Here is a 15446-nt window from a genome sequence, read left to right on the forward strand (position 1 = left end):
AATAAACACCCATTTACAGACGTATAGAATATCAGAAGACCACGTAGCCCAACATTTTACTGAGAAAAAAGTTGAAACCCAATGAACGAGGGCGAATTACTCAAAGTGCTTCTGCTAATAATGGAAAATAATATCCAATAATAATTGATCATTGGACTGAGGCTGAACTAAAAATCCATGTTTTTGGATTCTTGGTCCAGTATTCTTTATACTACCTACTTTAGCTAATGGGATGAAGCATAAAATAAGATCTCTGCCCTCAGGAACCTGCAAACTGGCTGGGGAGATAAACTATGTATGCACACACATGCATATACACAATTAGACATACATTCAACAAATATCCAATTCTGTGAACAGAATTCGGTCCTTGAGCTGGGGACTGGGTAAGGGACAAGGGACATACAATGCTGGTATCCTGGAACTTACCAAGGAATACTAGTGACTGTGTGCCTCCCAAATAGGCCCTGTTCATGCATCATGGATAGAGAACAAGCATCAGAGTTGGGGGGAGACCTCTGCTCCCTCTTGATGGTGTGATCCTGAGAAAGATAGCTAAGCCTCTCAGTGCCCCAAGAAACTCTCTAAGAATATTGATTACATTGCAGGAAACCATCCGCATTGGTGGGGAGAGTTCCAAGCAGGGGACAGAAATAGCCTTCTTGGATAAAAATGAGCATTATATTGATTCTGGTGTGAATGGCAGAATCTCCAGCTCTGAATCCAGGAAGAGCAGCAAAGTGATAGGAAAATACCTTATCGACAATTTTAATCTGAAGTGCAAGAATTAGTACCTAGAACTCAAAAAGTGAACTAAGATGCTAAAGGGCATCTGAATTCAGGTGGCTTTCTTGAATGGTCCTGGGGGGGGGGGTTGTTAGGGACACAGAAGGGAGGACTAGAGTTTGTTGACCTTGTTTTCTCAAGAAAATTGATCTTAGTGCCCCATTTCCTGACAAGCTCTTGAAATACGCTGACCTTAGAATTAATTCTACTCTGCTGTTCAAATACCGTCAGTAATATTCGATGCAACTCCAATAATGATATAAAATTGTGTCTGGTTTTTGTCCAGTACCTTGACCATATAGGAGTCACCCTGGTTAAGTACCTAGCCGATATCTCTCAGGCAACATCTTTAGACTTTTCAGCTTTTCCTTGGGTCAGCGGAGATGGCTCGGAGTACAAAGTTTCACAGAATCTCTGCTGCTACTCATGGTGTTTAGCTTTAGCTAAAATATGTCTAATTTCTCTTCTCAACTCAGGAAAGAGAGGCAGTTAGCTTTTGTGAGGGTTGCTAGACTGCTAAAGGAGTAAGCTCTCATGTTTGGAGGGAAGATGGGCAGGGAACAATAGAAAGAAAAAGGAAGTGGCTCTTACTGTATGAAATCACAGCCACAGATTTGCAAAGGCTTGCCATTAAAAGTTCTCCTTTTATTTTTTATTATTTTTAATTTAATTTAATTTTAAAATTTAATTTAATTTTATTAATTTTTAATTTAATTTAACCTTGTAGTTATTAAGTGTCTGAGGCCAGATTCGAATTCAGGTTCTCCTGACTCCAGGGTACCATCTAGCTGCCCCTCAGCTCCTTTTTCAAATCAGGAGACTAAAACACAGAAAGGTGAATTCATTTGCTCAAGGTCACACTAGGAGGAAAGAGGCAGAGTGAAATTTGAACCCAGGTCCCTTGGGTAGCTGCAAATCTGTTGAGCCTCCTAGTGCTATAGAAAACTGGCTGTAAGTCCAGAGCTTCCTGAAGACTATTTTACCATCCATAGAGACCTTGGAACATAGAACGTCAGAGTTAGAAATGGCCTGAGAATGTAGAATGTTAGTGATGGAAAAAACTTTAGAACACTTATTGATGGAACAGGAAAAGATCTCAGGACAGAGACTGAGAGGGATCTTAGAGCCCAGAATGTCAGGGCTGTGGGAAGGTCATGAGCTGGAAAGAACCTTCCATTATCAAATGAGCTGTTGGAATAGAAGGGATTCTAGAATACAGGGTGTCAGTGGAAGAAGGTACCTTAGAGATCAGCTTGTCCAAACACTTCATTGTACAAATCATTTTTGAAAATCACATCCCTGGAAAGAAGGGCTTTGCCTAAGGTGCCCCAGCTTATTTTGCATAATCAGTGTGCTATTTCCTCTAGAGGAAAGCAGGAAACAAGAAATCTTCCAAAGACAAAATAGTCATAGCCAAAAATACAATGCCGGTGCTGACAAACAAACCAGAGTCCATAGAACTGGGATTGCCCCCAAATGATCCATCCCTTCATCTTTCAACCCAAATAATTTCAAAATAATATATTTGCATCAAATGATGTATTTACCAAGGGTTCCTTATATTTCCCATGGAATTGTGGGAACATCACATGAGTATTAGGGGGTCTCCTAGTCTACCCTAGTTCTTCCTGCTTTCTTAAGAATAAGATGAAAGCACCAGAAAGGATGTTTTCTGAATATTTGAATTTAAATGTACACTAGGAATGAACATCTTCACCCTTGTGGGAGTAGCTGCTAATCCAAGAAGTGGATTGTAGCATTGATTGACACGGGCACAGCACGAAGAGGAACATAAAGAGATGAGGAGTCTTCCGTTTGCCCTTCGCATTTCACTATTATTCTGAGCTGGTGTTTTTTGGAAGTGAGACTTGGATGAACTTTGAAGTAGAACTTTAAACCCTTGGCAGCTGACTCAAGTCTTTGTTGGGAGCTCGGTCTGATGCGCCGAGCTATAGAAAGGCTGGGGGGCTTGGTCAACCTTGACGTTCCTTGAGCTCACCAACTCCACTGCTAGATTTTGGCCCCGTGGCCAGAAGACCGGTGGGCTGCCCTTGCTCCTCAAGGGGGTAACTCTTCCAACATCATGGTCTGTGGGCTTGGGCATTCTGGGAACTAAGTCCGTATTCTGAAAATATTCTCGAGTTATTTATTACTTTTACAATTGCTAGAATCCGGTGGGGGCGGAGGGTGGATGAGGAAGTACACTGTACTTACTTATTATGCACTGGAGGTGATTAAAAATGTTGAAAACCCAAGCTGAACTTTTGTTGCTTTTGTATTTCCCTTACGATACCTTTTGAGAATTTCAAGTTACCAAAATACCGATAACAACGATAATAAGGTCAAGACAACTCTGGGGTGGCTCTGACCTTAGAAATGGGCGTACGATTAGGAAATTCGACAATTTTTAGGTACTGGATTTTCTCGATATCTCAAAAGGTACCAAGACACCACCTTTCATGGAAAAAGTGTGCTCTTCTTTTAAAATGCCTCTTGTGGAAATTTTTTTGAGTGTATATATGATGCATATAATATGGCCTATCAACTGTATTACATCCTTTGCTTGTTTTTGACATGATAAACCGTGCATGATACCGATGTTTTTGGTTGCTTTGCTTGCTTACGTTGATCATGAATCATTTTTTTTCCCCATTTGTTATGTGTGACACCTGCTTTTTAAGCCATTTCATGGTCTTTGGTTTTTTTTTTTTTTTTTTAAGTTTATTTATTTTAACCAAATAAAAGGAATATACTGCATGGAACAAAAAAAATAAAATAAAATAAAACAGATGCAAAAAATTCCTTTTTTTTTCCTTTGAAATTCCAACTCAGAAATTTTCTTGCTCTTATTGGCTTTATGAGTGTGAAGCGTAATCGAATTGTGCATGGGAGATAAAGATTTGAATTCTAGTGGCTTCACAGTTTGCACATCAGTTGCCTGTCACTTAAGATATCTTGGGTTCTGCATGAAGTAGGCTTTGAGTGGCTTTTGACAAAGTTTTCTAGATACTTCTGTCAACCTACACGAGTTTATATTGTTTTAAATAGGTGCAATCTATGCCGCTAAAAGGTGCCAAAGGGAGGACATTCTAAATTACTAAAATGCTAATCGTTTGGTTGCACAAACATACAGGCAAAATGGGACCGCTAATGTGATTTCAAAAGTAGCCTATGAGAAAGTCAATAGGAAGTAAGAGAAGAATTTTTGGTTCTGGTTATTTTTCTCATCCGTGGATTCTTTCTTTGGGTTTTGTTTTCCATTGTTGGCACATTTGGTTGCTGCGTGCTTTCTGTCTTTGATTTCTCATCGCTCCTTGTTTTTACATATCTCTATTATCTTTTACTTTGGATCAGTTATGAATCTGTGGAACATTTTTTTTTCCTTTGTTCTTTTTCAGTCATTCTTTTTGCCTCTCCCATTCTGAATCATACAAACAATTGTACTTGCTTTTGTAATATTTACAAAATTTACTGACCAATTTTCTTCTCTGGTCTCTCTGTTTTTCAACCATTTTTGTTGATTTTTATGTTTGATTTTGATTTTGAAATTTAAGAAACAGTTGAACGGAGTGCAGGAGCCACGAGATCCCTACCCGTCACTTGCTCCTCATACAAGTCATTCTTTTCTACGAGACCCTATCAGTCCTGGACCACAGCTCCCATGACAGTGCCTGGACAAACCAAGTCAGGCTTGACTTCCTTGTCCAGTTCTTCTTCCAATACTCCATCAGCTTCTCCATTAAAGTCAATATGGTCTGTTTCTTCTCCTTCTCCAATCAAATCCACCCTAGGCGCGTCGACGACATCGTCGGTTAAGTCCATTAGCGACGTGGCGTCCCCGATCAGATCCTTCCGGACGGTCTCTTCACCAATAAAAACCGTTGTTTCTCAGCCTCCCTACGGCGTCCAAGTCTCTCCCGGGTCACTTGTTAGAGCTCCCGCCATAACCGAGGCTGCTCTCTCTCCTTTAAAAGGGCTGGCATCCAGTTCGACCTTTTCCTCTCGGACCTCTCCGGTGACCACGGCCGGCTCCCTTTTGGAGAGGTCATCCATTACCATGACCCCCCCAGCGTCCCCTAAGTCCAACATTAACATGTATTCTTCAACCTTGCCCTTTAAATCGATCATCACTTCCGCCCCTCCGCTGGTGTCTTCCCCCTTAAAGTCTGTGGTGTCTCCCGCTAAGTCGGCAGTCGAGGCTGTTTCTGCCACCAAGGCCATGGTGGCTTCCTCTCTTGCTTCTCCCGCCAAACACATGACCGGGCACGCAGAGGTAGCATTAGTTAACGGTTCCATTTCACCTCTGAAGTATCCGTCCACCTCGGCTTTGATTAACGGAGCCAAAGCCTCGGCCACCGCCACGCTGCAGGAAAAAATCTCTGCGGCCACAAACTCCGTCAGCTGCGGTGTCGGCGCCGCCGCCGACGCGGTGGAGAAAGCGTTCTCCACCACAACCGCCATGCCATTCTCCCCACTCAGGTCATTCGTGTCTTCGGCACCGTCCGCTTTTCAGTCCATAAGAACTCCTTCCGTGAGTGCGCTCTACACATCCCTGGGGTCCTCGATGTCCGCAACTACCTCATCCGTCACTTCGTCCACGATCACTGTGCCCGTGTACTCCGTAGTCAACGTCTTGTCGGAACCGGCGCTCAAGAAACTCCCGGACTCCACCTCGATCACAAAATCCGCGGCTGCCCTGTTGTCGCCCATTAAAACGTTGACTCCAGAGCCGCGTCCCCAGCCCCATTTCAACCGGACGTCGTCCCCCATTAAGTCGTCCTTGTTCCTCGCGCCCTCCGCTCTCAAGCTCTCCACTCCCTCCTCTTTATCTTCGAGTCAGGAGATTCTGAAAGATGTGGCAGAGATGAAGGAGGACCTCATGAGGATGACCGCCATCCTGCAGACGGACGTGGCCGAGGAGAAACCATTCCCTGCGGAGCCGGCCAAAGAGGGAAGGATAGATGACGAAGAGCCCTTCAAGATCGTTGAGAAAGTCAAGGAGGATTTGGTCAAAGTCAGTGAGATCCTCAAGAAGGACGTGTGTGTGGAAGGCAAAGGGGCGGCCGCGGGCTCCAAAAGCGACAAAGGACGCTCCCCCGAAGATGACTGGACCGAGTTTAGTTCAGAAGAAATAAAGGAAGCGAGGCAGCAACAAGCCGCCCCGTGCCCTCTCGTGCCCACCCCAGAAAGGGTCCAGATAAAAGCAAAAACGATGTCGGAAAAGGATTACAACCTGACCAAAGTCATTGATTACTTAACAAATGACATTGGGAGCAGCTCATTAACGAACTTAAAGTACAAGCTGGAAGATGCAAAGAAAGACGGCGAGGAAAGACAGAAAAGGATTTTAAAGCCAGCAATCGCTTTGCAGGAGCACAAGCTGAAGATGCCTCCAGCCTCCATGAGGCCCTCCACCTCGGAAAAAGAATTGTGCAAAATTGCAGATTCCTTCTACGGCACCGATACCATCTTGGAATCTCCCGATGATTTCTCTCAACACGACCAAGACAAAAGCCCCCTGTCCGATAGCGGCTTTGAAACAAGAAGCGAGAAGACACCTTCCGCCCCACAGAGTGCGGAGAGCACGGGCCCCAAGCCGCTTTTCCATGAAGTTCCCATCCCTCCGGTCATCACCGAAACGAGAACCGAAGTGGTCCACGTGATCCGAAGCTACGAGCCCTCTTCGGGAGAGATCACGGAGTCCCAGGAACGGCCCCTGTCGCCCAAACCCTCGCCGCCCTTTGCGGAACTGGAGCCAAAGCCAACCGCTTCCAGTATTAAAGAGAAAGTCAAAGTGTTTCAGATGAAAGCCAACGGAGAGGAGGAAGAGCGTACCCGGGCGACGGGCAAAGGCGTCCGTGTCAAGGAGGAGACCCACATCACCACTACCACGCGCATGGTGTACCATTCGCCGCCGGGGGGCGAAGGCAGCTCGGAGAGAATCGAAGAGACCATGTCTGTCCACGACATCATGAAGGCCTTTCAGTCGGGGCGGGACCCGTCCAAAGAACTGGCAGGTCTGTTTGAGCATAAGTCTGCCGTCACACCAGATGTGCACAAGTCTGCTGCTGAGAGCCCACCCCAGCATGCAGAGAGGGACAGCCCAATGAAACCCAAACTGGAGCGTATTATAGAGGTCCACATCGAAAAAGGTAACCAAGCCGAACCCACTGAAGTCATTATTAGAGAGACCAAAAAGCATCCCGAAAAGGAAATGTTTGTATATCAGAAAGACTTGTCTCGGGGCGATATTAACCTAAAAGATTTTCTGCCTGAGAAACATGAGGCTTTTCCCAGTTCGGAGGAGCAGGGTCCAGCCGAGGAAGAAGAGCTAACCGCGGAAGAGTCCCTGCCTTCCTACCTGGAGTCTTCGAGAGTAAACACTCCCGTGTCCCAGGAAGAAGACAGCCGCCCTAGTTCTGCCCAACTCATGTCTGATGACTCGTACAAAACGTTGAAGCTTTTGAGTCAACACTCGATAGAATACCATGATGATGAGTTGTCAGAACTAAGAGGGGAGTCTTACAGGTTTGCTGAGAAAATGCTTCTTTCAGAAAAGCTAGATGTGTCTCACAATGATACCGAGGAGTCGGTTACAGACCACGCTGTACCCCTTAGTATGGAGTTACAGGGGTCTGATAAAAGATCCAGGGACAAAATAGCCCCTGCCCCTAAAAGAGAGATTCTCTCCAAAATCTATAAAGATGTTTCTGAAAATGGTCTAGGTAAAATGTCCAAAGATGAGCATTTTGATAAAGTGACAGTATTACACTACTCTGGAGACGTAAGTAGCCCAAAACATGCCATGTGGATGCGGTTTACTGAGGACAGATTAGACAGAGGTAGAGAGAAGTTGCTATATGAAGACAGGGTGGACAGGACCGTTAAGGAGGCAGAAGAGAAACTGACGGAAGTGTCCCAGTTTTTTCGTGACAAAACGGAAAAGTTGAACGACGAGCTGCAGTCTCCCGAGAAAAAAGCTCGGCCCCAGAATGCCAAAGACGCCCCTTCCTCCCAGAGCTCGGCCAGCAGCAGTCCCGAGAAGTTACCGCTGACCGAGTCCTCGACGTCTGGCGAGGACTGGGCTAGAGCCAAGCAGCCCGTGCGAGATGTCAAGGGCTTGCCGAAGGCCGAGGAGAGGAAAGCTGCCAGTTTGCCCAGCAGTCCGGAGCGGAAGCTCCTGTCCAAGCAGACGGAGGATGGCGCGCCGCCGGGGGAAGCCAGGGGAGGGCTTTCCCAGAGTAAAGCTTCGGAAGCTGGCTTCCAGCTCAAACAGTCCAAACTCAGTTCCATCCGGTTAAAATTTGAACAGAGCATCCACCCGAAAAGTAAAGAGGGATCTCAGGAAGAAAAAAAGCCGGATGGCCCGTCCAAAATCCCAGTAAAAAAAATACAGGAGAGCAAGCTCCCCGTCCACCAAGCGTACGGTAGAGAAAAGGCACAGAAGGCGGTGGGTCCCGCGGATGGAGGGGCATCTTTGCAAAGGGAACCGCCGGTGGTGAAGGGAGAGCCGTCCCAGAACGGGGAAATAGTGGCGGATGGTGCCGGTTCTGCCGACCTCAAGAAACCGAGAACTGATGTGTCGAGTAAACCGCTAGCCGAACGTTATTCTGAGCAGCAGTCAAAAGACTTGGCTTATAGCCTGAGCTCAGACTTGGCAACTAAGGGACCATGGGACAAAAAGATTTTTAGAACGTGGGAAAGTCCAGGGGCCACTAACCATAAGGCACAGAAAGAAAAACTCTCCCACGTGCTTGTTCACGACATCCAAGAAAATCACGTCGACCACGCAGAGATTCAGGGTCTTGAGCCAAAGGGCGAGTTGATCTCTGTGTCCGAGAGAGAACGCCAGTTGTTAACAAATGGAGCTCACTCCGAAATGAAGGAAGTGACTGTAAAATCTCCGTCCAAAAAGGTTTTATATAGGGAGTTTGTGGTCAAAGAAGGAGGGTGCGCCACCAGAACCGGTGACCAGGCCCCCCAGAAAAGCGAAGGCCCGGCCGTGTCACACATCCCGGTCCGAATTGCCGAGGAGAGGAAACCGTTGTCATCCTCTGCCATTCCCGACGGTTTCTGTGACCAGTCCAAATTTCCCCACTATGAACCGCCCCCCAAATCACCCCAATCCAGTTTGAGTAAAGAGACATTTGAGAGCCATCAGCTCAATTCCATAGAAGAGGAAAAGGTCACTTATTCCGAGATCAGCAAAATCTCCAAGCGTCAGAGTTACGTAGGGTTGTGTCCTCCCCTGGAGGAGACCGAGACGTCCCCTACCAAGTCCCCCGATTCCTTAGAATTTAGCCCAGGAAAGGAGTCCCCCTCCAGTGATCTCTTTGACCACAGTCCCATGGACGGATTGGAAAAGCGTGCCCCGTTAGCCGAGACAGAGGGAGGGAAAGAGATCAAGACTTTGCCCGTTTACGTTAGCTTTGTCCAAGTAGGGAAACAGTACGAGAAGGAAATACAACAAGGAAATGTAAAGAGAATCGTGAGTCAGGAGTGTAAGACAGTCCAGGAGACCAGGGGGGCGTTCTTTACCACCAGACAGCAGAAACAGCCCCCTTCCCCCCAGGGCAGCCCGGAAGATGACACTCTAGAACAAGTGTCCTTTTTGGACAGTTCGGGGAAGAGCCCTTTAACCCCAGAAACGCCCAGCTCCGAGGAAGTGAGTTATGAATTTACCTCTAAGACACCCGACTCACTTATAGCTTATATTCCGGGCAAACCCAGCCCAATCCCTGAGGTTTCTGAGGAGTCAGAGGAGGAGGAGCAGGTTAAGTCCACTTCCCTAAAACAGATAGCAGTTGTCGACCTAGAAACTCCCTCCGCTCTGAGCAAAGACTCTCCCAAAAGGTCCAAAGGTAACAGGGTTGCCTATATTGAGTTTCCGCCTCCCCCCCCACTGGATGCGGACCAGGGAGAGCCAGAGAAGAGGGGCTCTTATTCCCCCGAGAGGGAGGTAGAGATGACTGAAGTCAGTCTGCAGGACGAGCACGACAAGTACCAGCTGGCCGAGCCCGTCATCCGGGTTCAGCCCCCGTCTCCGGTTCCTCCCGGGGCGGAGGTCAGTGACTCTAGCGACGACGAATCCATCTACCAACCGGTCCCGATCAAAAAGTACACTTTCAAACTAAAGGATGTGGAAGATGATCACAGAGACGGTCCCAGATCCAAAAGTGCCGAAAGAACGCCCACCCCGAAAGAATCGGGAGGCAACGGCCCCAGAAAGGAAAGCGAGCTCGACATGGGGCTCGACTCGCCGCAGAACGAGGCGGCTCAGAACGGGAACAATGACCAGTCCGTCACCGAGTGCTCCATCGCCACCACGGCAGAGTTCTCTCACGACACAGACGCCACGGAGATCGACTCTCTCGATGGCTATGACCTTCAGGACGAGGACGATGGCCTCACGGAGAGTGACTCCAAGCTCCCGAGCCAAGCCCTCGACATCAAAAAAGACGTGTGGAACACAGAGGGCATCCTGAAGCCCGCCGACCGATCTTTTAGTCAGAGCAAGCTCGAAGTGATCGAGGAGGAGGAGGGAAAGGGAGGGCCCGAGGAAGAAAAGCCTCTCCCCAAAGGCTCGGAGAAGGTTCCTGAGAAGACCGAGCAGAAGTCAGGGACCCAGTTCTTCACCTTGGAAGGCAGACATCCCGACCGATCCGTGTTTCCAGATACCTATTTCAGCTACAAGGTAGACGAAGAGTTCGCAACCCCTTTCAAGACGGTAGCCACCAAGAGTCTAGATTTCGATCCTTGGTCTAATAACCGGGGGGACGACGAAGTGTTTGAGACAAAGTCGAGGGAAGATGAGTCCAAGCCGTTCGGCCTGGCGGTGGAAGACCGTTCTCAAGCCACGACCCCCGACACCACCCCAGCCAGAACGCCCACCGATGAAAGTACCCCAACTAGTGAACCCAACCCCTTCCCATTTCACGAAGGGAAGATGTTTGAGATGACTCGCAGTGGCGCAATTGACATGAGCAAGAGGGATTTTGTTGAAGAGAGGCTCCAATTTTTCCAGATTGGTGAGCATACTTCTGAAGGGAAGTCAGGGGACAAGGGGGAAGGGGATAAAACCATGGGCACTGCCACCACACAGCCACAGGCAGGGGACACCACAGTAGAAACAGACCTAGAGAGAACAGTAGAGGCACCCGCGGTTGAGCACAAACCCGCCATTCAGCCCGGTGGAGAGTGTCAGGAGGCAGCCCTCAGTAGTAGCCCACCGGAGAAGCCGCCGCCGGCGGTGGCCACCGCTTCCAAGGTCGATCCCAAGCTGCGCACGCCGATCAAAATGGGGATTTCCGCGTCCACCATGACCATGAAGAAAGATGGCCCCGGAGAAGGGACAGAGAAAGTGGAAGCTATGCTTTCCAGTGGTCAGGGCTTAGAGAATGAAACCGTAACAGTGATTCCGAGTGCAGCGAATAGCCAGAAAGACTTTAGGCCAAAAGAAAAGCATGATTTTCAAAAAGATAATTTTAATAACAACAACAATTTGGATTCGTCCACTATGCAGACAGATAACCTGGCCAGTAATGTAGCGCTCCCAGACCATTCCGTAGCCACTTGTGCCACTGAGAAAGCTAACCCAGGCCAAAGCTCTTTAGGGGCGCTCCAAGGACACTGTTTAAAAGAGGCGCAGAAAGTAACCGAAGAACAGAAAAAGAAAAAGGAATCGATAGGGCTTAGGCCAAAGTCCAAGCTGCCCATAAAGGCCACCTCCTCCAGAGATGCCTTCCCGCCAAAGCATGTTCCCAGCAAGGCAGTGGGTAAAGGAAGGCCAGTCAGTAGGCCCGAGAGAGCCAAACCCCCCAATTCTCCTCCCTGTGTAGAAGTCAGGTCCAGGATTCCGATAAAAAACCCACCCAGAGAGAACGTAGCTCTAGTCAGAGAAGCAGGCGCCAAGCCCAAGCCGGGCCAGTTAGAGAGGGGCAAGATCAAGCAGCTTCCTTCCAAATTGCCCGTAAAGGTAAGATCCGCCTGCGTGGCCACGACCACAGTGAAAGTCAGGAAAACACAGCTCAGGGAGGTGTGTAAACATTCGATTGAATATTTTAAGGGAATTAGTGGGGAGACGCTAAAGCTCGTGGACCGCCTGGCTGAGGAAGACAAAAAGATGCAGCCCGAGGGGTCCGATGACGAAGACAGTACGTCCAGAAATACGTCCTCCTCAGAAGTGCCTCGGGTTTGCCCACCTCCCATTACACCGAAGTCCGCTAGAGATAAGAGAAAGGAGGCAGCGGCATTAAAATCAAAGAATGCAAAGGCCGGCAGTGAGAAAAGGAGCAGTAGGACTGGTGAGGATGAAGGCAGTCAGGTTTCTGGAGCGCTTTGGGCTCTCGTCCTGGAGATCCAGCCTAGTCTGTAAAACTTTCCCACTTGTTGATGCTAGTGCATGACGTGTCGTGATTGCCTGTGGAGTGAATTAACTGTAGTGCTCATTGTCCGTGTCATCTGTCTGTGCTGTCTTAGAGAATCTTCTTTCTTCCTTTCTGAACAAACGCTGCACCGTAGACGAGCTAGGGAAGCATGCTGAAACCCATTGGTGTCATTCAGTGCTTTACGTGGGGCTCTGGCGATCCCGACTCTCCGTCCGAGGAGAGGAGGACGAGGGTCGGACGGCCCTCGCTGTGCGTCTCCGCCCGTACGCAGACCAGAACCGTCCTAACCGTTTGTAGCAAACTCATCAGCATGTTTAACTCCATTATACAACATCCATTTAGTCGGCCACTTGGCCTTATGCAGGTGGAAACATAACGAACTCTGTCAAAAAAAACTATTATTAAATTTTGTTAAAAGAATCTGTGGAGGTCATTAGGATACATTTGAGTTTCAGCAATAGCCCCTCTGTAAAACCCAAGTACTTCTAAAGCACAATTTTCCAACGTGACGTCTTTCTCTATAAGTTTTTTAACTAAGAAATTGTACATCGCAGGTCCACAAAGTCCATGTGAACGGACTGATATCAGGATGGCCATTGTGGCTGATCATCTGGGGCTGAGCTGGACAGGTGAGTGCTTGGCCCACCCCCACCCTTCCCCCCCGAAAGAATGGCAAACCTTCTTCTCCTGCCGTCTGCAAATCAGAGCAGGCCCCGAGCAACGCCAAGCCTTACTCCACATGTTACAAAATACTGTTCTCCCCTTCGACGGCTTCTTGGGTTTTTTTTTTAATGTCTGCTACTAAGGAGACAACAGCAAGATTATTTTAGGGATTGGTGATCAAGGAATTTTAACGAGGCAAACTTGCCTCGTTTTGTTTTTTCTAACAAAAGTTAATTCTGTTGGCCTGTAGTCAACTCTCTCACTTCTCTGTGCCAAAAAGAGAAGAGACTTGGATAATGCAAAATATCTCCAGTCATGCAGAAATGTGTGTGTATGTATATAAATATATATATATATGAATGTATACATATATACAAGTATATACATTCGTATACATACAAATACACATATATAAATTCATATGTACATATACATTCATATATATAAATATACATTTACATTCATATATACACAAATACACATATATATTCATATGTACATATACATTCATATATAAATATACATTTACATTCATATATACACAAATACACATATATATTCATATCTATACATCTATATGTATACATTCACATATATACAAATACACATATACATTCATATGTACATTCATATATGTAAATATACATTTACATTCATATATACACAAATAAACATATATAAATTCATATGTACATATATATTCATATATAAATATACATTTACATTCATATATACACAAATACACATATATATTCATATCTATACATCTATATGTATACATTCACATATATACAAATACACATACATTCATATGTACATGTACATTCATATATATAAATATACATTTACATTCATATATACACAAATACACATATATAAATTCATATGTACATATACATTCATATATAAATATACATTTACATTCACATATATACAAATACACATATACATTCATATGTACATTCATATATATAAATACACATTTACATTCATATATATACAAATACACATATATATTCATATGTACATATACATTCATATATATAAATATACATTTACATTCATATATACACAAATACACATATATATTCATATCTATACATCTACATGTATACATTCACATATATACAAATACACATATACATTCATATGTACATTCATATATACACATATTCATATGTACATATACACACATAGATACTTCATATATATACAAACACACATATATACATTCATATACATACATATACACATATACATTTGTATATATACAAACACACATGGATACATTCATATATATACACCTCTGGAAGGTGCTGGGGGAGATACAATATTTAGCTAAGAGGAGGGTTTTGCTATCTTAGATCCATAAAGTGCTCCATAAGGGGTAGCTCTGTGTGTGTGTGTGTGTGTGTGTGTGTGTGTGTGTGTGTGTGTGTGTGTGTATGTGTGTGTATCTTAGGCTGCATTTCTAAAGCAAATACATAATGTACATACAGGATACAAAACTCTCATCTTAACTATATTGTATCTCTCCCAGCACCTTCCATGTTCTGCCCACAGTAGGTATAGAGCAAATTCTATTAGATGAATAACTGAACCAGTGGGAAGAAAGCAAATGGCCTCCTGTTTTATGTAAAAATCCTAGATTATATTAGTATTTTTTGAGGTAGCTTCTTTTGAGTTTTTGCCTAAAGGGTGCTCTGTTGAGATGATTACAGTGATGTCCTGCAGGTGAAAACATAATTGCTTTCCTACCAAACTAAGGGGCTTAGGTTTAAGCCCCAGAGGGTAATTCAGTACTACCAGAAAGTACCAATATACAGCAGTTCTCTTATTTTCATTGTTGGCGTCTCTTAACAAGCATTTTCAGAAGTGTGTGATAAAGCCATAATGGGTGGTCTTCAAAATCCTTTTGTTTTTCCTCTTGTTTTCCAGAACTGGCGAGAGAGCTGAATTTTTCCGTGGATGAAATCAACCAAATCCGTGTAGAAAATCCCAATTCTTTAATTGCTCAGAGCTTCATGTTATTAAAAAAATGGGTTACCCGAGATGGAAAAAATGCGACAAGTATGATGGGATATTTTACTTTTCCTTTGACAACTGTCTTCCACCTAGTTTATGGGGAAATTATCCAGGCCAGTGGATAATCCTTTGGTCTGATATATTGAGGTGCATTTGGGAAAAGTTCAGTGATAAGTTTTTAGTTTGGCTTTTAGAGAGACTGAAGGAGTGGGCGTGGGGGGTGGTGTGTGTGTGCTTATGTGTGTATGGGTATGTGTGATCACTTGGGACTTTTTGTTTTATGATGGTAACACTATCCAAGTCTGCTAAAGTTGAAAAAAGCTGGCAATTGCTGGACAAAAATCCGAGCCAATTTTTAATAAGTTCTGGGTGGGCAGGGAGGAGGAGAAAAGGGAGACAGGAATTCCCAATAATAAGAAACAAGCATCATCTTGCTCACCTACAGGCCAGGTATTTCTTGTGCTGCTGTCCCCCTGTCAGTCTCTCTCCTCCCGCACCCCTCCCCACCATTCTTTTGGCTGTATAAACCCCCCAACCAAGACAATCAAGCGCCATGAGTTATAAGTAATTTCCTTGCATTTGCTT

General features: G+C 45.6%; 1 protein-coding gene across 7 annotated transcripts in view; it reads left to right on the top strand.

Annotated features, from left to right (window-relative positions):
* The window catches only part of ANK3 (ankyrin 3), a 702347-nt gene that overhangs the window by 659974 nt on the left and 26927 nt on the right, over positions 1-15446 (top strand). For all 7 annotated transcript variants that reach the window (XM_074297039.1, XM_074297040.1, XM_074297044.1 and 4 more), the window contains 3 exons: positions 4341-12089; positions 12728-12802; positions 14775-14906. In XM_074297039.1, the coding sequence (XP_074153140.1) occupies positions 4341-12089; positions 12728-12802; positions 14775-14906 (7956 nt within the window). The remainder of the gene's footprint in view (positions 1-4340; positions 12090-12727; positions 12803-14774; positions 14907-15446) is intronic.

Source organism: Sminthopsis crassicaudata, chromosome 2 (genome assembly GCF_048593235.1).
Source record: "Sminthopsis crassicaudata isolate SCR6 chromosome 2, ASM4859323v1, whole genome shotgun sequence".
Lineage (NCBI taxonomy): Eukaryota > Metazoa > Chordata > Mammalia > Dasyuromorphia > Dasyuridae > Sminthopsis > Sminthopsis crassicaudata.